We start from the raw sequence: 26862 nt of genomic DNA, 5'->3' as shown, positions 1-26862 counted from the left end.
GGCCTCAAGCTTGAGGCAATATCCACAACTTAACTGGAGGCCTCAAGAATACCACCAAGATCACCAAGTTATCTTGGGTCAAAATATTCAAGAGGAACAAGCTCTCAGTACAAGTACCCGAAGTAATCAAATCATGAACTCTCACTTCCAGCTATCACCGTGGAGAACTCAAATCAATGTACCAATTGAAATATGACAAGTACTTCACTCTCAATTTCCACCAAAGCTACAAAAGATTGTGGGAATAAGTGAGTAAGAACACAATAGGAGAACAAAGAGGGGATTCACTCACAAAGAGGGGATTTGATAGGTAAGATAGTTGATCTAGATCTTCTCTCTTTTAACCTCAAACTGGAACAAGACTCATGGATCAAATAGGGAGATACCAAGCTCAAGGAAGGTCAATAATGCAGGCAAACAAGCTCTCTCAATATTAGGGAGCCTTTGGAGAAGAAGGCCCCTTAAATAGGCTTCCTGATTGTTATGTACAAATTCGCGCACGACCGGTACTACCATCCGAGCGAGTGGAAGTACCGCTCCAGGTGTTATCGTTAGCCCCAGTCAATGCTCGCGGTGCTACTGTTAGCTCCAATCAACGCCCTCAGAATAGGGACTGGTACTACCGGTCTGGGTACCGGTGCCTATTCCATGAACATGACATTGAGAGCGGTAACTGAGGGGTAACCAACGTGGTGCTACTGCTAGCGTGAAACCAACGGAATGGTACTTGAACGGTACCATGGCCGCTACTACCACGAGTCACGTAAAACGTGGCTCAATTAATGGTACTTCCAGGCCAGGTACCGGTCGGGTACCGATCGGGGTTCTGGGCCAAAGCAATTCCCATGTTGAACTAGGGGTGCCACAGGTGGTACCACCGCTCCTAGAGGAGCATCAACAATACCGCAACAGTGGTTCCGGCGCCTACGTACCAGATGGATGGGCAGCGGTAGTACCTCCTCCGTGGAGATAGCGATACTATCGGTGGCCACACCAGTACTACCCCACAAAAAGTAGGGGACATCTTTTTCACAAATTTAGAGGTGAGAACCTACTCGAATGAAAACCAGTAAAAAATCTAACGTTGAAAATGCAAGTTTTCCATACAATTTTTTTTCTATGATCTAGAGCTTGTTATGGAAATAACCACAAACTCTAAATCACCATATGGATAAGATTTAATTAACAATAAAAAAGATGATGCCAAGCATATTAGGTTTTGAGCTCCCTCCGAACCATATGATCAAGTTACTCATTCGAGACTTGATAATAAGTCTATCGATTCTAAAACCGGGTCTTCCAACAACAACAAGAGACCGGTAAAAAAGGAAGACTATCAAGAACAAACCTTAAACTTGTTTATTCCGCTTGAGCTAGATGATGCCGCTCTTGCATGCAACAAGATGAAACGCCTTTCTTGATTTTTCTTCCTTGATGAAGTCTTGCGGACTGCCCCCCCGTGCTCCACTATGGGAGGGCATCATCTTCGGCATATCTTCATATATCTATGATCATCATATGGACGAAAAGCTTCAAGCATATGGTCTCTTCTAGATGGTTCGTGTTTAACTTTCACTTCATTTCTTCTTTCTTCATAATGTTTTTTTTTGCGAAATTCCACCAATTTATTAAAAATCCTCAATAGTAGTACAAAAAGACCTAAAAGTCTTGAAGATTCACATGAGAACTCTATCAATCTTCTTCTTCTTCTCCTCCTCCTCCTCCTCCTCCACCTCCACCTCCAAAGGCATACTTGCTATATGCTCAACTTTTCTCATGACCAAACTTCGGATTACTCATTGAATAACCCCTCGGTCAACAATTGATCTTCACTTTCTTCTTCTTTCCGCCTTAAAGCCAACACATGCTTCAAGGATTGGCTATAGACAAGTCCTACAAGTAAAACTCATTGCATACATTAGTCCATTAAAATTATTATTAATTAGCAAAATCGCACATGTGGCTTCATGCACTTTTCACATGAAACTTTCTCCCTGAACGGTGGACAATTATTCAGTTGTTGCAAGGGACTAATTTTTGTTGTTGGAATCTGCAGAGAAATGGTATTTTTTTGTTTGAATTATGTGCATAAAGCGTCCATCTATTAGAAGTGCCAGTCGACAATAAAAAAAATTAGAAAATAAAAGTATGTCTAAAATTAAAATTCGTGCCAAACTTACGGTGCCAGTCTTGTCACCATAATACGATAATTTAGCACCTTTTTCTAGTGCAAGTTCGCACCTTCTAAATTATGATTAGTGGCTATTAACTTATACTACCTATCATATGTTGCAAACATATGACAACTAATTACATGGAATAGATCACACGTTAAGAATTATCATCAGGGAGGAAGCAATTACCATTATTTAATCGTATTGGCTATACACAAATGGTCTAATATTTAATGGTAAGAATTCTAATTCTTCGCAAATCATTTACAAGTTTTCCTATTTGCTTCATTTATGTTTGTTTATGGTTGTCTTTTCATCACACCGAGACTAGAGATCTATTTACGGAGGTTTTTACATGTTTCGAGCTAGTAGTGGAGCTATTTTGTCTCACATGGATGACAACGTAGTTTAAGGATGGATCCACAACTATTTTAGCCACTTGTAGAGTCTAGGTGTAAGCTTCTATGAATTGCGACAACCTGATGCTAACTTATCAGTTCAGAAAAATTTCTTCTATAAAAAAATCATTTGTTATAGGCAATTAAGCTTTAAATTATTTAACTGGCATAAATGCTAGAAAGAACCGTGTTTTGTATCAGGGACAATGCCTTACTAACTTAGACCTCGTTTGGCGCTAGAGTATTAGTGGGGATTATTCGTAGAAAACTCTAAATCTCCATTTATTTTAAATGCATGTTTGATGTTAGAGTATTGAGCGAGTTTAATCCTTGTTTATCCTCACTTTTTTCTAAATCTTAGTGTACTTTTTCAATTTTCAATACTCTATTCCTACCTAGTGGATTGGAGATGAGAGTTTGGCGGAAATTGAATAACCATAGGAATTTCACCCAATACTCTCTAATCCCCGCAAACATTCTAGTACCAAATAGTAAGACCTAACAAGCATCAGACGAATAACAATTTATCTTGAATCAGTCGACCGGTATCCATCTAACCACCAACTATCTCTTCCTCAGCTAGACTTTTCCAGTTTTCTTCTCCGTCGCTGCTGTGAGAGTAAATTACATATACATACCACTTTTGGGGCAGCGGTTGCGAGTAGGTACCAACACTGGTAATTTTTTCAAGTAAGTGCAACTTCTGGGGCAGTTCGTAACAGATTGAGCAACTCTGGCGTTAAACGAGAATTAAGCCGGCGGTCCCACATGTCATAGCAAACGTCCGTTAGGGCACGATTCAGCTCCATCTGTGGCCGTTACCACGATTCGGCTCCATCTCTGTTATTTCCCCCCTTTTCTTTTTCGACCGATGGAGGAGGGCGATGGCGGCGGCAGCGGCGGCGCTGCTGGCGGAGGCGGCGGTGCTGGCGGCGGTGCTGGCGGACAAGGCGGAGTGTATGACGACGGGTTGGATGACCTGTGGCCGCCGGCGCACGTTGCGTCGGAGCATTTCCTTGCCCAGATGTGGGAGGACGACCCGGCGGCGAGCTCGACCAGGACAAGCAGCCACGCCGATGGAGGAGATGGGTAAGTTGCTCTACTCCATCTAGCCGCTGTTATGTATCTTCCTCTCAAGCCCTTAGGTCCAATTTTACTCATTTGGACATTTCTATTTGCTTTGTAGCCTAGACAGTGAAGTTTGGGATGTGAGGATACAATTTGAGGATGGTCAGGATATGCTAGAGAACCAAATTTGCCGTGATGACCTGACTTACATGAAACTAGTTTCAATGCTTGAGCCCCGTGGCTATGGATTTGGGGATTCTATGTACTGTAGAATTCAAAGTGAAATGGAATTGGTTGAGAACAATGCTAAAATATATGAGCTGCTACTGCATTTTGATTCAACAAAGGTGTTAAACTTGACTGCTAAGAGGGGAGTACATGGTGTTGATAAGAAATTAAAAAAAAAACGAAACAAGGCAGCACATCGGGGATAATTGCTCTAGCATTATTACTTATTCATCTCCAATTGTGTTGGATTTCAGTGAGCCACTGTGTATGCCGTGGATGAAGATGGTCAATTGTTTAATAGCCAAGTTGGTAGTAATAATCCTGTTGGGCAGGGTTCACACAATCAAGCTCAGTTCTACGACGTCGATGAAGATGTTGAGCTGTCGGCTAGTGATGAGGATGCAGATGTGGGCACACATGATGCAGCATTTGACATGGGAGACTTAGCTGATTCAGTTGAAATCAGGATGAAGGAAAAGGCTGAAGTTGATGAGATATTGGAGGAGATGAGAAAGCAAAAAGAGGATCCAATGTCACACTGCCAAGGTGATACAGATATTGAAGATTTGTTTGTAAGTGAAGAAGAAGCAGGTGCTGAACCATGTACTGAGGTGCCGTTGAAGAAAATGAAGCTACCTGTGAAGAGAAAAGGCCCCACTGAAAGGTCACATTCAAGTGTTGTCGTCGAACATGTGCGAGACTTCATACCATCTGATGATGAGGACAAATGTCCTGGTTTTCTGCCTGAAGATGATGATGATGGGTTTGAGCCATTGTCGATGATTCTACCTAAAGGAAGAAAGAGTAGAGCAAAGAAAAGGCCACCTAGGGTATGGTATGATGAGAGAAGGCTGCAAGCACATGAGCAACTAGCAGAGCACATGTGTTTTACAAATGTGGAGCAATTCAGAGATGCATTGGTCAACTTGCATATAGCACAAAGTAGGAATTTCAACTATCATCGAAACTCTGATGTTAGAGTAATTGCTGATTGCAAAAATAAGCCATCATGTCGTTTCTACATTACTGCATCAGAGATAAAAGGAGAGAAGACCTTTGTCATTAGGAAGATGAATCTTGAGCATACATGTGAGACGACAACAGATAGTTCTAGGGTTAGTGCAAAATGGCTTGCCAGAAGGTATGAGAGTTTGTTCAGATCTGATCCTAATACAGGCATTCAGACATTGATTGATAAAGCAAAGTTGCACTATGGTGTCGACGTTCCGAAGATGATGGCATACAGGGCTAAAAATCATGCGCTCGATGCTGTCCTAGGTGATCACAGAGAGCAATACTTCAGACTGAGAGATTGGGCACAAGCAGTGATCGATACAAATCCAGGTAGTCGGGTGATTGTGCAAACAGTTATCCCTCCACCTTCTATGGAGAATCCACATCCAGGTCCAACATTCCATGGTCTTTTCTTCTGCTTAAATGGAACCAAAGAAGGATTCCTAAAAGGGTGCAGGCCATTCATAGGTACTGCATTTGCTCTTCTCAGCTGTTCTTGTATTGCTAATTTGCTATACTATTGCATTTGTTCATAGGATGATGTGAACAATTGTTTGTAATGCAGGATTGGATGGTTGCTTTATCAAACTCTGCACTGGTGCCCAAATACTAGCTGCAACCGGCCGAGATGGAAATAACAACATGTTCCCTATTGCCTTCGCAGTCGTCCCAAAAGAGGACACATCCAATTGGTGCTGGTTTCTGACTCAGCTGAAATATGCTTTGGGAGGAGAACAAGGAGAATTTGGTCCTTACACAATTATGTCTGATAGGCAAAAGGTTAGTCCTATTTGTCTTACCTCATATGCTAGTCTTACCTCATATGTCATGGTAGTGTTACTGAAACTGCAAATTGTTATATAAATGGACAGGGGCTTCTCAAAGCAGTGACCCAAGTGTTCCCTTCTGCTCACCAAAGATATTGTCTAAGACACATTTATGCAAACTTTCAAACGGCTGGATTCAGGGGGGAAGATCTGAAGAAATGCATGGATAGAGCCAGCTATGCATACCATAAGGATCAGTTTGAGGCTGCAATGGAGACTTTAAAAGTGGAGAGTGAAGAGGCTTGGAAATGGCTGAGTCAGATCCCACCCCACACATGGGCACGACATGCATTCGACACCAACTGCAAGACTGACCTAGTTGTTAACAACCTGAGTGAGGTGTTTAACAGATATATCTTGGATGTTAGGAAGAAGCCGATAAGAACAATGCTTGTTGGTATAAAGAACAAGTTAATGGTTAGGAATCATGAGAAGAGGGTTGGTGGAGAAACTGCTAGGTGGATGATCACACCACATTTCATGGAGCAGCTAGAGCTAGCCAAGAAGTACTCCAGGCCTTGCACACCAAGAATTTCAGGGACTGATCTGTGGGAAGTGACTAATGGAAAAGGTGATCAGATACATGCTGTTGATTTGGTAGCTAGAACATGTGGATGCAGGAGATGGGATGTCACAGGGCTCCCTTGTAATCATGCTTGTAGTGCCATAATCAAGGCCAAGCAAAAACCAGAGGACTATGTGAGCAAATTCTTCATGAAACCCATGTACATTGAAGCATTCAAGCCTATGATTTTCCCCTGTGCCTCGGGCGGCATGACTGGCCAAAGACTGATTCTCCGGACATCGTCCCTCCTGATTTCAAGATCACTAGAGGGAGAAAGGCAGAGAAGAGGAGAAAGGGAAAGTTTGAGAAGCCCAAAGCTAAAGATACTTCTAGGATGGGGACAATAACCTGCTCAAACTGCAAATTGCAGGGCCACAAGTACACCAGTTGCACTACGCCGTTGAGGCCTGATCTACTTGTTAGAAAGAATAAACATGTGGTTAGTAAATTGTAGCCCAACCTGCTAGTTATTTGTTTTTTTTACCTATGAACTTGCTTTCCTAACTATGACTTGCAACTTGTAGGCCAATAGTGGTGCTGGACCAAGTGATGCTGCTGCTCCTGGAGCAAGTGCTGCTGCTCCTGGACCAACTGCTACTGCTGCTGCTCCTGGAGCAAGTGCTGCTGCATCTCCTGGACCAAGTGCTGCTGCTGCACCTGGACCAAGTGCTGCTGCTGCTCCTACAGCAAGTGCTGCTGCTGCTCCTACAGCAAGTGCTGCAGGTGGAGGAAGTGCTGCTGCTCGTCGTCGTCATGTTGCTACTTCTGCTTCTACAGCTTGTAGCACTGCCCCACCAGCAAGACCACCAGCAAGAGCTGCATTTGCTCCACCAAGATCTACTACACCATCGACAGAATCAGAATACGAATCCGGCTATCCAGCGTACAAAAGGACAAGGACATGGGCTTATATGAACTGTGGTTATGTTGACCAAGATCAAGATGCTGGCCCAGATCAAGATGCTGGCCCTTCTTACTGAGTGCTGAATGAACTGTGTTGTACTACTGCTTATTTTGGTTGTACTGATGACTTATGGTGCATATGCATGGTGCTCCATTTGATGACTTGTTATATTGTACTGAATTATGACTTCCCAGTACACAAATGGTGCTCCATTTGATGTTTTCATGAATTACTAGTTAATTTGTGATCAATTGTGCCTTGGCAGTATAGAAATGGAGCTCCAGTTCTTGCTTTGATGACTTATGCTTTGTCAGTTCATGAATTACTTGCTATATGTGATGAATGATGCCTATTTCATGAATTATGGTGCTCCAGGTCATGAATTACTTGCTATATTTCATGAATGATGCCTATTTCATGAATTATGGTGCTCCAGGTCATGAATTACTTGCTATATTTCATGAATTATGGTGCTCCAGTTCTTGCTACATTTGCAGTACAGAAATGGTGCTCCAGGTCATGAATTACTTGCTATATTTCATGAATTATGGTGCTCCAGTTCTTGCTACATTTGCAGTACAGAAATGGTGCTCCAGTTCTTACAAACTCCGGCGACCATAAATGGGCGGCGCCGCCGTGCCGATTCTAACTCCGGCGACCATAAATGGGCGGCGCCGCCGGCGACAACATGTTCCAGACAACAATTCAATAGTTGCACAGAACAATTCAAAGACAGGCAAATTCAGTTAAGCCAAGAATAATTCAGAGCTCACAGCAATAGTAAAACAAAGTGCCAGTACTTCCATTACATGATAACATCAAACTAGTTCCATCTAGTACATAATTCAGCACTACATAGTACTTCCATTACATGCTAACATACTTCACCAAGGCACAAAGTAGTAAATTATTACATGCAAACAACTCATTCTCCACAAATCTCAGCTATCTTCTTCATCTTATCCTTCAGAGCATGGGATTGCTTCAGGAGTTCTGCAACATAGTACTCTAGCCTCTTCTTTTCCTCCTTCAAAGTTGAGCATTCATCATCTGTCTTGGGCCTCTTTGCCAGCTCATGCTCCAGCCTCTTCTTTTCTTCCCTCAATGATATCACTTCTTGCTCTGCCTTCTCTCTCTTTGCCACTTCAAGCTCAAGGTCATGAGAAGTTATCTCTGACACATACTCCAGAGCATTGCCCACTTGCTTGTGCAACTCCATATTCTTCTTCTCCAACTCTTTTTTCTGTAATGTCAGTTGGTAATTCCTAGTGGCATACTCCACATTACCATGTATCCTACTGTCCCTCTCTTCATCATGCATGGCCCAAAGCTTGACCAAACTCCTCTGCAGTGGAGGTGGCCATGGCCCATCTACCCACTCAACCTTGTCACACATTTCCTCATCCTATAATATCAATCAAAATCCATCAACAATTATACTAAATTATATGAAGGCAGTAGCTATATCCATCAACAAAATTGCATGTAAATACTAAAAAGGCAGTAGCTATATCCATCTTGTTATCCTAAATAGGCAGTAGCTATGTCCATTATATTAAATTGCTTACAAATCTGGTCATAACAAACTAAGCATTGGTCATATGAAATTATGCTACTATATTGTGCTACATTCTCTGGTTATAGTACTATATTCTCTGGTCATACTATATTGTGCTACATAGACATAAGAAATTGCAATGGGCATACTATATTCTCTATATATCAATGGCTATATAAAAAAGGCATTACAGTTCCCAACCTTGCATCCACAAGCCAGAAATCTCCTGCCCGTGTTCTCTCCTTCGAAGCAAACCAACCTGTACATTGGCATATCATGGTTGCACCTCAAATCGCAATCGTCGTACCCGGTGAACTCGGTGTCCAGAATTGTTTCTGGTATCTAAGAGAAGGAACAGGCAGGCAAGATCTAAGCTTCAATCGACTGGTCTTTGATTCAATCGATAAATCCCAAATCGTAGAAACCCTAACCCTTATCAGTGAACAGGGAGGCAAAATCTTACCGGCTTGCGAGGGCTGAGGCCGTGGCCATAGTCGAAATCGGACAGCAGGCTGTCCTCGCTGCTCTCTCCGTCATTCCACGACGGCATTGCGACGGCGAGGCGCGGCGGCGTTCGTCCTGGCGGCGCGGCGGCGTTCGACCGGAGCGAGAAGAGAGAGAGAGGTGGCACGAGCGCGTCAACTGGTCGAGTCGCACCTGGTCGACCGAGCCTCTTATCTGCTCTTGCCCTAACGGCCACGCACACGGACGTTTGCTATGACATGTGGGACCGCCGGCTTAATTCTCGTTTAACGCCAGAGTTGCTCAATCTGTTACGAACTGCCCCAGAAGTTGCACTTACTTGAAAAAATTACCAGTGTTGGTACCTACTCGCAACCGTTGCCCCAAAAGTGGTATGTATATGTAATTTACTCCTGCTGTGATGCTCTGAATGCGGCTGAAACTTGTGTCCTACGGTCCATCACCACCTAGATCTGCCCCGAGGCGGGGTTCTTGGGAGCTCGATGAGCAGCCAGGGATTCGGTCCGGGGAGCCCCAAGTCCTTCCGCTACCCTAGAGCCGACTACGATCTCGAGTCCGGGATCCCCCGCAAGCCCCGCAAGCCCAAGAACTCGCATCTCGACGCCCCCGCGCCCCTAAGCTCCGCGCTCATGAAGATCCGCTACTTCTACGAGGCGCACCCCGTCGCGGTCGCCCTCATCCTGCTCTCCTTCGGCCTCAGCGTCCTCATCCTCCTGTCCGTGTACGAGACCCGGTTCAGGACGATGCGGGCCGGCGGCGGTGAGGTCGGGGCCTACCCATTTCCGGCCCTCCGCAACCTCGTCATGGTGGCCGGCCATTCGGTTTACACCAGCGCCAGCTGCGGGAAGCTGGACCGCGAGGATTCCTGGTTCTTGGAGCCGTACCAGAGGCACCCCGGCCAGGCAGCCACGTTCTTGGAGCATATCAAGGAGGGCGTGGAGATCGCGGCGCGGGATCAGGACGCGCTCCTGCTGTTTAGCGGCGGGGAGACGAGGAAAGATGCAGGGCCGAGGAGCGAGGCGCAGAGTTACTGGGCTATTGCAGAATCGAAAGGCTGGTATGGTGAGTTTCAGGTTACTTCAACATACTTCCTCGTGTTCTTTAGTAGCATTATTATTGGCACAATAGGATTTTATAATGTGTTGCTGACTAGTGTTTTTGGCAGCTATTAATCATATCTATCCTGAACTTAAACCTGCAATGCCTGTATGTTATGTGCAATTTCTTCTGAGTTATGACCACTACGCACTCAGTATCTCTTATAAAATGCAAAACAAACATCATGCTTGTTTTAGGTTCTGAATATATATGTTGACCCATCTTCATGATATAAGAATTAGTAGTTGTGTGGATGTAAGTAGATAAAATGGATGTAGAAAACCTCATCAATAGGAAGCTGTTTCATATTCTGTACATGCCCTGATGAGTTCTCTGGTTGTGTCGAAATAATAGTTCAGCTCATAAATCCATCTATGAAACATGGATAGTCAGAATGGAGGATCAAAGAGGTCAATGCTTGCTAAACTTTAGAGTGTTTACTTTCTCATCTCAGTGTATTATCACCTTTGTTCATGCACCCATTTTGAGTTTGTTACTTGTTCTGGCAACAATCTGTAAAAAACCTTGTCACTCTTTGTATGTACCTGCACAGGAAATGATGATAGTGTAAGGAGCCGGGCACTCACCGAGGAGCATGCACGAGATAGTTTTGAAAATCTCCTATTTAGCGTTTGCCGTTTCAGAGAACTCACTGGAACATATCCACAAAATATAACTGTGAGTATTTTTCTTGTTGAGACTTAATGCTGAAACCTTTTTTCACATATATCTTGTTGATAATGCCTTTTTCTGGACTTCCAATAAACTCTTAAACTTCTGATTGCTTGTTGATCCGTAACTCTGAACATTTTATTGCTTAGGTCGTAAGCTATGACTTTAAAGAAGAAAGGTTCGCACAATTGCATCGATCTGCACTTGGATTCCCAGAAGGAAGGTTCTTCTTCTCAGGCACCCCAGCTACACCTGCAGCAAAGGAGGCAGCTTTGAAAGGTGAAGCCTCTGTCAGGTCTCAGTTCCAAGAAGATCCATATGGATGCCTTGGTTCTCTTCGTGTAAAGAAGCTCAAGAGAGACCCATTTCACCGTACCATTCCATACCCCAATGGCTGCCCTGAATTGAAGGGTTTGTTCTCCTATTGTGGTATGGTGCCATACACTGGGAACCTTCCTTGGACTAACTAGCGGAGAAGGACACAATGTTTGGATCAAACTTCTACCCTCACTGTAAAATCCAAGCATTCTTGTTTTGCCCCAGATTCTAAGCTGACATAATAGATATTCCAAATTCCTTTCTTATGTGCGAGGGAGAAGAAGATCTAAGCTACACTAGTTAGATTGTTTTCGGAATGGAATCAGATCACATGTTCAGTATATATAGTTTTTTTTCTTCTTTTACTTCTATGAGGTCTCCACTGAAAACTGTGAATTTGTTCGTACACATGCTCTGTACAACTAGCAGTAGAAGCAATGAATTTAGAGATTGTAATTGCAGCTTGAACTGCATCCATGGTAAACTGGAAATCTCATGGACATGTATGAATATGATATCCTGGTATTCTTCCAAGTCTAAATGAGGGTTTTTGATTTTTGAGGCAGGATCTACAAATTCTCTTGGTTATTTTCTTGCCCGTGCGATTTTATTTTTTTATTGTAAGTTTTGTAACAGTTTGCTAGTGTGTACAAGCGAGAGTGAAGCTTGCATATAATTAATGGAGTGAGATGGCATAGATGTAGCGACCTCTACAATTCGTTTTCTTTGGAGGTAAGAATACGCGATTTATATTGTAACAATTGTTTCGTTCTTCCTTTCCAATAATACCCTTTTGAATGTGTGCTGCCATTTTGGTATCTTCATTGATCAAGTTGAGACTAGCCAACTGATTATTATCGCATCTAAAAAAAACTGATTATTATCGAGTAAGGTTAGACCATCTCCCCAAACCGCGCCGGATTAAGCGTTTGGGGGACGTGTTTCGTTCGTGCCGCGTTTAGGGACGTCGCTCCCCAGCCGCGTCCCCCAAACGCCGCCCCAAACATTAAAAATACTTTTTTTTTGGCATTTTAATTTTAATTTTCACAAACTAATACATAATTGGGAACGTGGTTTACACGAAGACATAATTTGGAATATGGTTTTCCACAAACTAATACTCCCTTCGTTCCTTTATATAGTGCCTATAGATTTTCGGCATTTGTTTCAGAATATAAGGTTGTAGCTTAGCTTTTTTTGAATTACCCCTCCCCGTTCAGCTCCCAAATTGTTCAGCTCCCAAAAATTGTTATGTTAAGTTAGAAAGATATGGATTTACCAAATTTTACGGTGATCTCAAATCATTCAGCAAGGGGTCTTGTGTAAAAAATACTCTTGCGCTAATTTCCGTGCCAAAAAACAATAGACACTATAGAATGAAACAGAGGGAGTACATAGTTTGAACCATGATGGACACAAATATAAAATATTGCAAAAAAACTAAACCTAACTAGACCGTGCATCGAATGTTTCGTGTGTTCGCTGCCAAGAAAGAACACACGAGGGCACACCCAGTCATCCAAACTGGAAAATCCAGATGGTGACGGTGCCCTTGTTGGTTCTACGGAGGAAGAATAGACAGATACCTCCGTGCGCGTATTCGCTGCGAAGAAACAACACTCTTAATCAGTCGTCCTCCTCGTCGGTGCTGTCGCCGTGGTAGTTCCGGCGGCAGCGCGTCTCGTCGAAGACCTTGACGCTCATGTCACTGTCGCCAAAGTAGGAGAACAGGAGGACGAAGCCGGCTTCGAGACTGTGGTGGCGCACGAACTTCTCCTAGCCGATGTGGATGTACATCTTGCCGCGCGCGTCGTAGATCACGTCGACGATCCGCCGGTAGTAGCCGCACGAAGCCTCCCGCAGATGCATCGTGCCCGGGCGGTCGTCGCCGGCGACGTAGGCGGCGAAGGAGCCCGGCAGCCTCTGGATGCCACGTGGGTCGCCCTTGAGGACGAGGACGAACTCGAACATCACGCCCGCCTCCACGTCCATCTCCGACGATGAAGACGACGGCGTGGCAGGCGACGGTGAGCGTGCACCTCCGCCGCAGCCACGACCACGACCACGACCGCGAGCTCGGCTTCCGCCTCTCCCAGCCATGGCGTCGACTCTTGTTGAGATGGTGGCGGCTAGGGTTGGGGAGAGAGGCGCTAGGGTTTGTGTGTGAGCGGGACGATGAGAGACGACCCTTTTTATAGGCCGGAGGGAGGCGGGGGAGCGGTGGCGCTCATTAACGCCGACACGTAGAGCTAGGCGCGACGAGACGCGTCGCTGCGCCTCTGCGGGAACTGCACCGTCGCTGCGAGCCAATAACTTCCGTCGCGGTAGGCGACGGTTAGGTTAAAATTTATTGTACCACTGACGGATCGGGCCCGTGTCGCTTCGCCTCGCTTTTTGGTGGTCCGGTGGTCCGGCGTCCCCGATGCGTCCCCTGTGGGACGGAGACGGGCTCGGGGCACCGGACACCGTATCGGAGCGCGTATCCGGCGCGCGCACTCTTAGTTTCAGCGACCGCTGTTCTATGTCTAGATTTGACACATCGATAAGTTCCTCCACTCACAGATCCCCGACTGGAGATGCTCTTAGTCTGTTTTTTCCCAAGGAGGGCCGCTTCCGCGCTTTGTTCCCCGCTGAGCCTCCAGAGCCTCCAACCACAACGTGAGAGAAAGGGGTTGAGATTTATTAATTTTGATTTTTGAGTGGTGCCAGTGAATCACTGAGGCTCCGATCGAGGGACTAAACAAAGAATCGCGGCCCAATCCGGTTCGAAGAGGCACCACTTAACTTCACATCTATGCAGATTAACAACAAGCACAAGACTAACAGAGGCTGCACCAAGATCCAGCCGGTTCAAAGGGAGGAAGCGGGGCCTCTTCCCAAACGTCGAGCGAGCCCCAAATTGCAGATCCATGCGTCTCTCCAGTTCAAGGTGCATCCATAATTTCTGTGGCTTCCGGCCAGTCAGCTTCTGGTGCTTAAATTTATATTTGGGACAATTTTGCGTCCATATATAGTTCCGCTCATCTTGTTATTAATTCTTCTTTTGTTCTGAGAAATGCAAAATCTTCCACCCGGTACCATCATATCAGATACAGAACTTGACGCAGGATGCTGATATAAGGATCCATGGGGCTAGCCCGTCGATATGTACTTAAAACTAAAGACGGAGATGCCATAACTTCAGTTCAATTTTTTTGCAGCGCAAATTGTTGAAGCTGTGGTGATGGCGATTGTCCTGGCTGCATTTGCATCCTACATAAGTCACTTGATAACGCAAGTGGCAGAAAAAGAGCTAGGGATGCTTCTAGGTGTCCATCACGAGATCCAACAGATGGGGGTTAAGCTTCATGATCTCACGAACTTCCTCACCGATGCCGACAGGAGGCGCATCACTGACAAGAGAGTGCAAGCCTGGGTCAACGAGCTCAAGCACGTCATGTATGATGCTGCCAACATCCTCGACCTCTGCCAGCTCAAAGCCATGGAGCAGGGTCCACCATCCGCAGCCTGCATGAAGTGCTTCAACCCTCTGGTTTTCTGTCTGCGGAATCCTCTCTATGCCCACGACATTGGCAGCCGCATCAAGTCACTCAACCAGAGGCTTGACACCATCAATGCGCGAAGTGAAACCTTCAGCTTTGCTAACCTTGGGTCCTATGAGGACCGTGGCAACATGGTGGCCGTGAATGGCAACAACGACCGCGAGACATCCGGGGAGCTCGACTTGTCAGGCGTGGTCGGGGAGAAGATAGAAGAACAAACAAGAAGATTGGTGGAGATCATGCTGACACAAAGGAGAGGTAACAGCAACATCATAGTTGTCGCCATTGTGGGGGTCGGTGGGATCGGCAAGACCACCCTTGCACAGAAGGTCTTCAATGACGAGGCCATCCGAAGTGAGTTTGACAAGAAAATATGGTTGAGCGTTAACCAGGAATTCGACAAGGCTGAGCTGCTCAGGACAGCTATCACCCTTGCTGGAGGAGACCATCGTGGTGAAAAAGCATTGGCTGTGCTTCAGCCAGCACTTGCCGCTACACTGAAAGCGAATAAGATATTGCTGGTGATGGATGATGTTTGGAACCAGAGAGCATGGGAGGTTGTACTCAAAATTCCCTTGGTCAATGCTGCTGCTCCAGGAAGCTGCATCCTCATCACCACTAGATATGAAACAGTTGCCCGAGGGATGACAGCTGAGGAGCCTTACCACCACATTGATAAATTAGAGGATGAAGATGCCTGGTCATTGCTTAAGAAGCAGGTACTAAGCAATTAACACTAACCTCTGAATCAGGCGAACGGTTTATGTCACTTTATTTTTATTAACACAATTAGCTAGTTATTAACTCTATTGGTTGGTCCCTTACTCCCTTGAACTGCACATTTGCAGGCAATCTCAAGTGAGATAGATGAGTCTGAGATTGAGAAGTTGAAGAATATTGGATTCAAAATTTTAGCAAAATGTGGTGGTTTGCCGCTTGCTGTCAAAGTAATGGGCGGACTCTTGCACCAGAGGGGGACGCTATGCCGTGACTGGGAGCAGGTTTTGGATGATTCCGCATGGTCACTATCTGAAATGCCCCAAGAGCTCAACTATGCAGTATACCTGAGTTATGAAGATTTGCCTCCTTATCTTAAGCAGTGCTTTCTATTCTACTCCCTTCTTCCCAAGGGTCAAAAGTTTGATGTTTTTGATGTTGTTGGCATGTGGATTAGTGAAGGATTTATTTATGGGAACTCAAATGACTTAGAAGAACTGGGAATGCATTACTATAAGGAGCTAATATCGAGGAACCTGATAGAGCCAGATTCTGTTAATCTATGGATTGGCAGCATGCATGATGTTGTTCGCTCATTTGCTCAATATGTGGCTAGAGGTGAAGCACTCACAGCTCAGAACGGAGAAACTGATACTAATAGTAAGCTCAGTTCACAAAAGTATCTTCAGTTGTCGATAGAAAACAATGGATTACAATCAGGGGTTTTAGAGTGGAGATCTTTACAAGGGCAGAAATCACTGAGAACTTTAATCTCAATTGGGAAAATCAATATGAAGCCTGGTGATTCGTTCGTTACTTGTTCTAATCTGCGTACTTTGCATATAGAATCTATGAATGTAGCTGCATTGGTTGAATCTTTACATGAACTCAAGCACCTGAGGTATTTGGCCCTAATAAAGACTGATATATCTGCACTTCCAAGGAATATTGCCAAGATGAAATTATTGCAGTACATTAGCGTCAGAGGATGTGAAAGTTTGGTTAAACTTCCTGATAGCATCGTGAAACTTGGTCATCTGAGGATTCTTAACCTTGCTGGCATAAGTAAAGATGCCAATATTCCTAGAGGGTTCTGTGAGTTGACAAGTATGAGGAGACTAGGTGGGTTTCGAGCCCGCATGAATGGTGACTGGTGCAGTTTGGAAGAGTTGGGGCCTCTTTCTCAGCTTAGGCTTCTTGCAATTAGTGACTTGGAGAATGTATCTATTGCTTCATACGCCGCAAATGCTAGGATTGGTGAAAAGAAGCATCTTACGGAAATGCTCCTTTCCTGCGCTAGCAGACTGGGGAATGATGGGCTGGTCAAAGAGAAAGAAGGAGTCCCTGAGGAAGAACAGCAACAAATCCAGAAGGTGTTTGATGAGCTCTGCCCTTCTACAAGATTAGAATATCTTAATATCAATGGGTATTTTGGCCAGCGGCTCCCAAGGTGGATGTTGGCAGAAGCGACACCCCTTAACAACTTGCAGTTTCTAAGGATGTATGACCTAGCTTGTTGCACCCAACTTTCTGATGGCCTGTGTCAACTCCCCTATTTACAGGTCATTCAGATCTCCCGTGCTCCATCCATCAAGCTTGTTGGTCCTGGATTCGTGCATCCTTCCCGGGCAGCAACCTCATTTCCTAGATTGCAAAAGATGGGCTTGGAGGGACTGGTGGGCTGGGAGGAGTGGCACTGGGAGGAGCATGTGCAAGCCATGCAAAATTTGAAGGATCTTCGGCTCAATCGCTGCAAATTGAAGCGTGTTCCTCCTGGCCTTGTCTCCCATGCGAGGGCTCTGAGAACGTTGATTGTATCCTGGGTCCAGCACCTCAGCTCACTTGATAAGTTTGCTTCCCTTGTTGAGCTTCAAGTGTCTCACAACCCCGACCTGCGGAGGATCACTAATCTTCCCAATCTGCAGAAGCTTGTTATCAACAGCTGCCCAAAGATGGAAGTGCTGGAGGGTGTTCCTGCACTCCAGAGGCTGGTGCTGGAGGATTACCTCATGGAAAAGCTCCCAGATTACATGAGAGATATAAAGCCAAGGCATTTGCAGCTAGACTGCAGGCCATGGCTGCTCACTTCAGTAGCTGCAGGACAATCTGGCCCTGAGTGGGATAAGTTCAGCCATGTTGAGCATGTGAAGGCATACGCACATCATGGAAGTGACAGAAGGAAATGGTACGTCATGTACACAAGAGATCACTGCAACTTGGAGTCAAATATTAGCCACTCTACCGTATTTGGAGGTATGTTAAGCACACATGTTTTGTCTTAATTTATTCAGGTAGACCATGCCAATTTAGTTTGTTTATTATTTTTCCTCCTTTCATTCATATATGATAATGTTTGAATGTATTTCGTACCTTTAAACTTTGCTCGAGTGTGTCATTTCAGCGTGTAGATATTCATGGTTGTGATGCCAGCATATATATGCAGGTGGAAGGCAAGCTAGAGAGTAGAGAACTTTGATCATATCCTGGCTCTAGCAAAAAAAAAAAACCTGGAAAAAAAGAGAGTAGAGATACCTCTTAGTTCCTCTATAGAAACTTCATAGATATTAATTTAAATGTGATTTCTGGAGTCTATTTTAATACTGTTAGAGTATAGCTCTTGCCTTGCAAGTTATGTATTATTTCTTCTCGTGCAGGAACCTTTTCATCTTCTATGATCGATGCACAAGCACTTGGGTCTGTCTTGAAAATGAGAAGCAACTTCAGCTACATCTGCAGCTTGGTGAGTGTGCCATTTTTGGAAGATAATATGATGGTAAGGGATCAGACCCTGGATGATGGGAGGGGGCTATCTTTAGAAGATCAGGTAGCCATTGCTCTGAGAGTGTTAAGCTCTGGTGAGTCACTAGAGACCATTGGATCTGCTGTTGGTATGAACCGGTCCACCGTCTCGCTGGTAACTTGCAGGTTTGCTAGTTACTTGTGTGAGCGAGCAAACCACCACTTGCACTGGCCAGCCTCAGGTGAAATGGAGGAGATCAAATCGAAGTTTGACAAGATCCATGGCCTTACAAACTGCTGCGGTGTTGTAGACACAGTTCGCATCGCAGTTCCCCTTCTGTCAGCTGAAGCAAACAGCGACCATGAGAAGAACGACGGTATGCTAATACAAGTCGTCGTTGATCCAGATTTGAGGTTCACAAACATTTGGTTTGGATTGTCAAGTAGCATGAACCAGTCGAGCATTTTGCACGGGTCTGGTCTCTTTGAGCTTTGCGAGAAGGGCGAGTGGCTGAATGGGAGCAAGCTGAAGGTATCAGATGGTTCAGAAGTTGGGGAATACATAATTGGTGATGCAGAATACCCTCTTCTTCCTTGGCTCCTCACACCCTACCAGGAGAATGACCTCCCAGATTCGAAAGCAGATTTCAATACGAGACACTCCACAGCCAGAAACGTCGCCCTGAGGGCGCTGGCAAGGTTCAAAGACACTTGGAAGTTCCTGCAGGAAAAAATGTGGCGTCCGAACAACGGAGATGAGATGTTTCGGATAATCGACGCGTGCTGCATTTTGCATAACATAGTGATAGACATGGAGAAGGGTGCAGGCATGCCGACCGATGTGGAGGTGAATTACAGTCGGCAACTGCGCCAGCTAGCAGATGAGAACGCCGTCAGGGCGAGGGATAGTCTGTCCCACCACTTGATCAGTAGGTTTACGGAAACATGAGGTAAATTATAACAACAGGTTCATCTTAATTTTCTCTACTAGTTGCTCTCTCCATTAATTTGCTATATTTTTTTTTCATCCTATAGTAGTCGACCATGTGAATGAAGAGGAGAAACGGGAAGTAGCTTCATCTGGCTTCCGGGGGTAAAGAGAAGGAAAAGACAGCACATTCACTGGTTTTAGGGGATAAACATGAAAGGAAGCACACAAAAGAACATGAGATAAAGGTGGACTATGCTCTCTCCTCTTTGATTGGTTGTACCGTACACCTTGGTTTCTTTTTCTAACTATAAAAGCAGCACATCGACCTGTGCACCTGCATGGCTGGAAATTTCTATACTTTTAAAATTACTTTGTAAAACCATGATACAATTTAAGATATTATTAACTCTTTAAATATGGTTTGTAAACATGAATAAAGGGCGTACCCGGTGCTTAAAGCTTTTAACATTACTTTGTAAAACCAAGATATAATTTAAGATATTATTAACTCTTTAAATATGGTTTGTAAACATTGTGTGATCTGGAGAAGGGTATTTCTAGTCAGCCTTTCCCTTGCTTTTTATTATGCAAGGAGGTTGATTTGAACCCAGTACCTCCAAGACACAAGTGGAAATACTCAACCACTGCACCAGGCCGCTCTTATCTAAACATGAAGCTGTAGATTTAATTAAATCAGGAAGAAGTTTCATGACGGCCCATTCCAATGCCGCTAAAGTTCCAGAAAAATCCCATCCCAATTCCCAATACACACGCACAGTAAAATGTCCAGGCTACCCACGGTAATATGGGCATTTTATCTTTGTTATAGACAGTAATGTAAAGACAGGTCAGGATATTTATTAGTACTATGAAAAGTATAAGAGGCCAGTTCCTAGAATGACGGTTTTTCTAGTCACACAATGTATGTACACAGTGATAAAGTTTACAAGGACGAGCTGACAACATGACTGCTTAAAAGCTAAGTTCGAAGATTGAAAAAATGTAGATCAAACTGTCTGTATGATTCACAATATGTTTTCATCGTTAGCATCCTATTAACGAGGGTTTCAATATTAGAGATTTTTTTTCCGGATTCTTTTGTTACCTGACAATGATTCATAAGATGCCAACCTATTTTACAACATGTGAGCATATACTCACTTCAATACAAATAGGTGACAACTTTGTAAATCATTGGGTGCAAATTTTGAAGGCAGAAACGGAGGTTGCCGAAACATACCAACATAGGTCTAGTTTCGAAATTGTCGCCAAGACAATGCCAGCGGTGAAGATGGCTTGTCATTCGGACTTGCGGTTTGAGAGGTTAAACATTGTAAATGGATTTTGCAAATAATTTTTGACATCATCACTTTGTTTGTTTTTGCATGCCACCAGTCATTCCCGACGCGCTAGAAGTATTAGGAGACCGTAATTCTGTCAGGAATGATGCGCGAACATACGCGCACTGTTTGGATGCATGCAGTTCTAAGCAAAAAAAAAAAAAATGGCATCATCAAGATTCTCAACATCTAAATTTAAAATATCTTAACTCTTAAACCGTTTGCCCGATTTGTGATCCATCTACACAATTGACTTCATCTTGAAGAGATCTTAATTCTATAAATGTCATTAATTCTTAAAACCTCATTGACAGTAAGCTGTTTTATATTTCAGACATGCCATTGAGAAATGGCTGACGAGTTCTTTGGTTGTGTCGATAAAAAGTTCAGCTCATGAATCTATCTTTCGAACACGCACAGTCAGAATGTAGGATCAAAGAGGTCAATGCTTGCTGAAGTTTATCGTGTTCACTTTCTCATCTGTTTATTATCACCTTTGTTTATGCACCCATTTTGAGTTTGTTACTTGTTCAGGCAACAATCTGTAAAAAAGTTTCTCACTGTTTGCATGTACTGCACAGGAAATGATGATAGTGTAAGGAGCCCGCACTCACCGAGGAGCATGCACGAGATAGTTTTCAAAACCTCCTATTTAGCGTTTGCCGTTTCACTGGAGCATACCCACAAACTATGACCGTGAGTATTTTTCTTGTTGAGACTATATGCTGAAACCTTTTGTCACGTATAACTTTTTGCTAATGCTTTTTTTTTTCTGGACTTCCAATCAACTCTAAAACTTCTGACTGTTTGTTGATCCGTAACTCCGAACATTTTGTTGCTTAGGTCGTAAGCTATGATGTTAAACAAGAAAGGTTCGCACAATTGCATCGAGCTGCACTCGGATTCCCACAAGAAAGTTTCTTCTCAGGTACCCCCAGCTACACTGTACCATTCCGTAACCCAATGGCTGCCCTGAACTGAAGGGTCTGTTCTCCTATTGCGGTATGGTGCCATATTCTGGGAACCTTCCTTGGACACACTAATGGAAAAGTACATGATGTTTGGATCAAACTTCTACTCTCACTGTCAAATTCTAGCATTCTATTGTTGCTCCTTTTTAAATTGACAGAATATATGTCCCCATTCCTGTCTTATGTGCGAGGGAGAAGATCTAAGCTTCACTAGTTAGATAGTTTTGGTAATGGAAACAGGTCACATGGTCAATATATATAGTGTTTTTTTTTTTTTTTGACTTCTACGAGATCTCTACTGAAAACAGTGAATTTGTTAGTACACATTGTTTTGTACAACTTGTAGCAAGTGAAGCAAATGAACTCAGAAATTTGCAATTGCAGCTTGAGCTGCAACCATGGAAAACTGGAAACACCGTGAACATGTATGCATATTATATCCTGGTATTCTTCTATGGTGAAGAAATGGATTTTTTTAGGCAGGAGCTACTCTCTTGGCTATTGGCTTGCACGCGATTTCATCCTTTCTAATTGGAACAATTTTTAACTGTGTATGGGTGGAACTTGCAAAATTAACTGATTAGGTTTTTGTGTCGTAAATAGCGCAGATTTGTGTGGACTTTCTACATATCTTTCGCTTTGGATGTATGTAAGCATTAGGATATATAGAGTAAATTCCATTTTTTACTCCTAGTTTGTCATCTGTGACACAAATTATGGGTTGCGAGGCCGGTGTTTTACCGATTAGATATCTTGGGATACCAGTTCATTATAGGACCCTCCGAAATGCAGAATGGCATCATGTTGAGAGTCGATTTATTTCTAAACTTGGCTGTTGGCGAAGTAAATTAGTCTCATATGGCGATAGACTTGTTCTTATCAAATCGGTTCTAACAAGTCTGCCAATGTTCATGCTTTCAAAAGGGGTTAGGAAGAGACTTGACTTCTTTCGGTCCAATTTCAAAAGGGGTTAGGAAGAGACTTGACTTCTTTCGGTCCAATTTCTTTTGGCAATCGGATGGAAAAAAATCGTTTATTAAAGTGGAGTATGCTATGTCGTCCCAAAGATCAAGGGGGTTTAGGGATTGAGGTACTCAGCTAAAGATTAAGTGTTTACTCAGCAAATAGTTGTTTAAACTTCTTACCGAGGATGGTGTGTGGCAACATTTGTTACACAATAAATACCTTAGGAATAAAACTCTAGCTTAGGTAGAAGTTAAACCCACAGATTCTCAATTCTGGAAAGGTCTAATGTGGGTAAAACAAGACTTTTTTAGTACATGCTCGTTCAAGGTCGGAAATGGATTAACGACGAGGTTTTGGGAGGATATTTGGCTTGGAGATATGCCTTTTGCCCAACAATATTCTTCCCTGTATAACATTGTTCAACATAAAAATATGTTGGTTTCGACGGTTCTTGCTCAGACCCCTATTAATATATGTTTTAGGAGGAGCCTAAATAATCATAAATGGAATGAATGGTTGCATTTTTGTCAAAAGCTAATTACAGTAAATCTCTCACACAAACAAGATAGATTCGTATTGGAAACTAACAGCTGGACTATTTATGGTTAAATCTATGTATCTTGATTTGATGAATGAACATACTAGATTTGTTCGTAAATATCTATGGAAACTTAAAATCCCTTTGAAAATTTAAAAAATTATGTGGTTTCTTCATAACAAACTCTTATTAACTAAGGATAATTTGGCAAAACGGAATTGGGGGTGTCAGAAATATTGTTTCTTTGATTCTAATAAAACAGTGGAGCATTTGTTTCTTACCTATCCGTTTGTAAAGATAGTTTGACGCATGGTATATTTTGCTTATAATATTATGGATAATATTAATAACATGTTTGGCAACTGGTTAAATGGAGTTAGCAAATTTTATAAGGCTAGGATACGTATTGGTATCTATGTTGGTCTATTTAGATAAGTCGAAATGACATAGTTTTTAACACATAAATCTATCAATTTGTTGCAGGTTATTCATCAAGCTACGCACTGGATTCAGTTATGGGTGTTCCTACTCCCGGAGGATCATCGGTGGATGCAACCGGCTGTTGACGGTTGCTCAAGACTCCTTTTTTCGGGCTACTGGGTGGCCACACATTAGTAGATTATCAAATGGATAGCTTCTTTACGTGTCTCATTTTTCTTTGGTTGATTCATGTATCAACCTTGTCTGATTCATGATTGTAAACTTTTGATTGCCTCATACTTTGAATCTTTTTAATACAGAGCAGCCGTGTGTATCACTTGATGCAGAGCCTGAGGCGAGGCTCCCGTTTATACAAAAAAAATATGTGACACAAATTACCCTGTTTAAAAGCAATTCCTTCCGCTTACCCCATTTAGTGCAACATTTGCCAGATTTTACCCCATTTATAAGATTTAAAAGCATTGAAAGGTTTGAGCTCGTCGTCAGATCTTTGTGGTATGCCGCTACAGAAGGTTAATCTCTTAAGACAGATGTAATCCAAAACAAATGCTTCAGCCGATCATCTCTCTTCGTGAGTGCAATCTCAAAGCAAAAAACAATATCTGTTTATGAGTGACGAGACATCGTCCGTAAAGCAAACAAATGAGGGTCGTCCTGAGCTCCCATGCAAACACAAATTGCTTCCATCGCTTCCTTTTTTGTCCTACTTGCTACTCCTCAGTCATGGAAAATTCCTTGCGCAGAAAAACATAGCCTAATAGGCACGCTCGATTCAACGTTTAGTGGAGAGACATACACTAGCGAGCGCAACGTGGGAACACACCTGACGGCTGCAAACGTGAAGAAAAGAGGAAGGTCTGCGCGCGCATCAAGAACGCGCGCCATAATTCTCCTCACTGCCCACTCTCCCGTCTCACTCGTCTGTTCTCACCCACCCTGTCATCTCCCTCCTCTCTACTCTCTTCACCGACTGTTGCTCTGCCACCGGTAGATCCAAGACAACCGTAACGAGGATGAAAGAGCGAGCAATCGAAGCCATAATCAAGCAAGCCTTCATCGATACCGAGCCAGACATCTTCTTCCACGGTTCAAGCTCTGCTCACCAAGGTTCAACAATGGTGGTATGTCTCGAATCTGTTCTTATCCGATCTAATACACATAGATCTGCTTGTACAACAGTTGTTTCTAAGCTTCTATCTGATATGGACGACATATCTGCAGCGTTAGGATTAACTGCGAGTTCATATGGTAGATTATCATGCTTATCCTTTTTGTGGCATCAACATCTACCTTCGGATAAGCAGATCTATGGTCAGCCACATGTTCTCTATGATTTCATTTTCCCGATTGGGCCAGCTCGATGATTAAAATGTGGCACTATGGCGTGATGATATTTTTCTACCAAACCTAATGGTGCAATCAATGAACTTTCATTGATCATGTCCTTGGTTTAGTAGGATCATCTCTTCACTATGGGTGTGCTTTGTTATATGAGGTTAATTGTTATGCACAAATTTATGTTCTCCATGGTCGATGATTCAAATATGGCCCAAACCAAGGAACGGAGTAAGCGAACCATGTGCATTGTACTAATAGTAATGGTTAGCGTTGAACTATGTTCACTTACATCGTCCTTGAGATTTGTGTGGCTGATATGCCAATGGTTAAAATCCGGCTCCAAATATGTGCCACCAATGATCCTATCTAACCTTGTGTAGTGTACAATCACCGATGACTGTGCATGGTACTATGTCAGAAAGGATCATTCTTGGCGCTAGGTTTTCCTATTATATGAGGCACATTGCTTGTTATGATTGTGTTGTTCCTTGTTGTTGTTCCAAGCCGATGACTATAACCTGAGACACACTATATGTCACAGGGATGATCTATTGAACCTTATGTTGGGTACAAACACGAATGATTGTACACGATGCTTGGTTCACGAGCACCATCCCTGTGATGTTTGCAATTTACTTGAACTGGTCGATGATTAAAACGTGGCACCATCTTATCGGAATGGGAGTCTACAAGACCTTTTGATATGTCCATGCATTATGCTTGCACATTTGACTTGGTCTTGTAAGCACTTTTCCCTTCATTGTGTCTTTACATGAGGCTTTCCCTCTTTTTGCTTCTTCTAATTGCCTTCTTCTTTCTCGTGTTCCAAGATGATGATGGGTGCACCGGTGCACAACCTCGGCGATGGATGTTTCAAGGATGCTGGAGGGCAGCTCAGCCAGGAGGACAAGGGGAAGACCTCCCAAGATCAGTCACTTCCATGACGATCCTTGTCCAATCCAGTTCGCAAAGGTCGTGCTAGCGCTAGGGTTGGAAATGCTTCCAATTCCACCAGCCTTCGTCCTTAACTCGACACCATCCCAATGACAATCATCTTGAAGACGAACATTGGCTGCTCCTAGATGGTGAAGCTCAAGGACGTGAATGACACAACTTTCATGGATCAATGGTGGCCCGGTTTTTCCATTGCACACGACATCAAAATCGGTTACTTCATTGCTTTAAAGGTGCCCAGGGGCGATGTCTTCAAGGTGACTATATTTTACTACAACATGACTAAGGTGGTGAAGAAGTGCCCAGATCATGCTCCAACCCTTGCCATGTTTGATGAGTGAACCATGCCCGATCGTCTGTCTGCATGCCGTACTGAACTTTGTCTAGTTTAGGGTCGAACTATCTATGAGCGTTTGCGAACTGTCGTGAACTATGTATGAACCTATGTATGTTGTCGTGAAGTTTATGTTCAACATGTTGTCTGTTGCTATGTATAAGCTTATGTTTGTTGCTTGCTTATATTACTGCCCCATAGTAATGCACAAAAGGGTTGGTAACCTCACCAGTTCGACAAGTGGTTATCACATCCCCCATTCAACACATAACCAAACAACATGGATATTCATTTCTCCCACCGAGTCAAAATGGAATTGTTGGCAATCAATCGAAGTGCATAAACATGCCCAAGACAAGTATGGACCCCCATACAGCTCTCACTAGGCCAAATTGCACATCACTCAAATTGTACATATTGACCGGGTAATTTTTACATTCTTTTTTGTCATAGCAATGATATACATGTCTATAAAGAGTATTTGATCCAGTCTTAACATGTAAAAGATGACATTGTCATCATGCAAGGCTTAAATGGGAGATCAAGTGATTTTTAACTTGACAATCTAATTTGGCTAACCTCGTGACCAAGTGAGTATAATCTGTCAACTAGGATCGAAAAATATTGTCAAAACATATTGTTGTATTAAATCCGTGTGTACGGAAAGCTAATATGGGGCAGTACCCTAGATAGCACAATCCTAACATAAAAGCTCAGGAGACATCCATGGGCAGCAAATTTCAG

At 43.4% G+C, this 26862-nt stretch overlaps 2 protein-coding genes across 6 annotated transcripts; both read left to right on the top strand.

Moving 5' to 3' along the window:
- The first annotated feature begins 9617 nt into the window (after nucleotides 1-9617).
- LOC127334921 (uncharacterized protein C57A10.07) lies at nucleotides 9618-11865 on the top strand. The gene is made up of 3 exons (XM_051361471.2): nucleotides 9618-10281; nucleotides 10871-10995; nucleotides 11139-11865. Exons 1-3 carry the CDS (start codon nucleotides 9702-9704, stop codon nucleotides 11457-11459), a joined length of 1026 nt encoding a protein of 341 aa, XP_051217431.1. The 5' UTR covers nucleotides 9618-9701; the 3' UTR covers nucleotides 11460-11865.
- Nucleotides 11866-13824: 1959 nt separating this feature from the next.
- Nucleotides 13825-23808, top strand: LOC127334919 (putative disease resistance protein RGA3). 5 transcript variants are annotated; one of them, XM_051361467.1, is made up of 8 exons: nucleotides 13826-14236; nucleotides 14508-15568; nucleotides 15698-17819; nucleotides 18221-19255; nucleotides 19341-19481; nucleotides 21158-21272; nucleotides 21420-21504; nucleotides 23535-23808. In XM_051361467.1, exons 2-4 carry the CDS (start codon nucleotides 14531-14533, stop codon nucleotides 19252-19254), a joined length of 4194 nt encoding a protein of 1397 aa, XP_051217427.1. In that variant the 5' UTR covers nucleotides 13826-14236; nucleotides 14508-14530; the 3' UTR covers nucleotide 19255; nucleotides 19341-19481; nucleotides 21158-21272; nucleotides 21420-21504; nucleotides 23535-23808. The 5 variants fall into 5 exon arrangements, with proteins under 5 accessions (XP_051217430.1, XP_051217427.1, XP_071682593.1 ...); XM_071826492.1 differs by lacking the exon at nucleotides 23535-23808 and adding an exon at nucleotides 20911-21017 and having other exon boundaries at nucleotides 21420-21823; XM_051361470.2 differs by lacking the exon at nucleotides 23535-23808 and having other exon boundaries at nucleotides 13825-14236; nucleotides 19344-19481; nucleotides 21420-21823.
- Nucleotides 23809-26862: the final 3054 nt, after the last annotated feature.

The sequence above is a fragment of the Lolium perenne genome, chromosome 2, assembly GCF_019359855.2.
Source record: "Lolium perenne isolate Kyuss_39 chromosome 2, Kyuss_2.0, whole genome shotgun sequence".
Classification (NCBI taxonomy): domain Eukaryota; kingdom Viridiplantae; phylum Streptophyta; class Magnoliopsida; order Poales; family Poaceae; genus Lolium; species Lolium perenne.
This window is presented reverse-complemented; position numbering and strand designations above follow the sequence as displayed.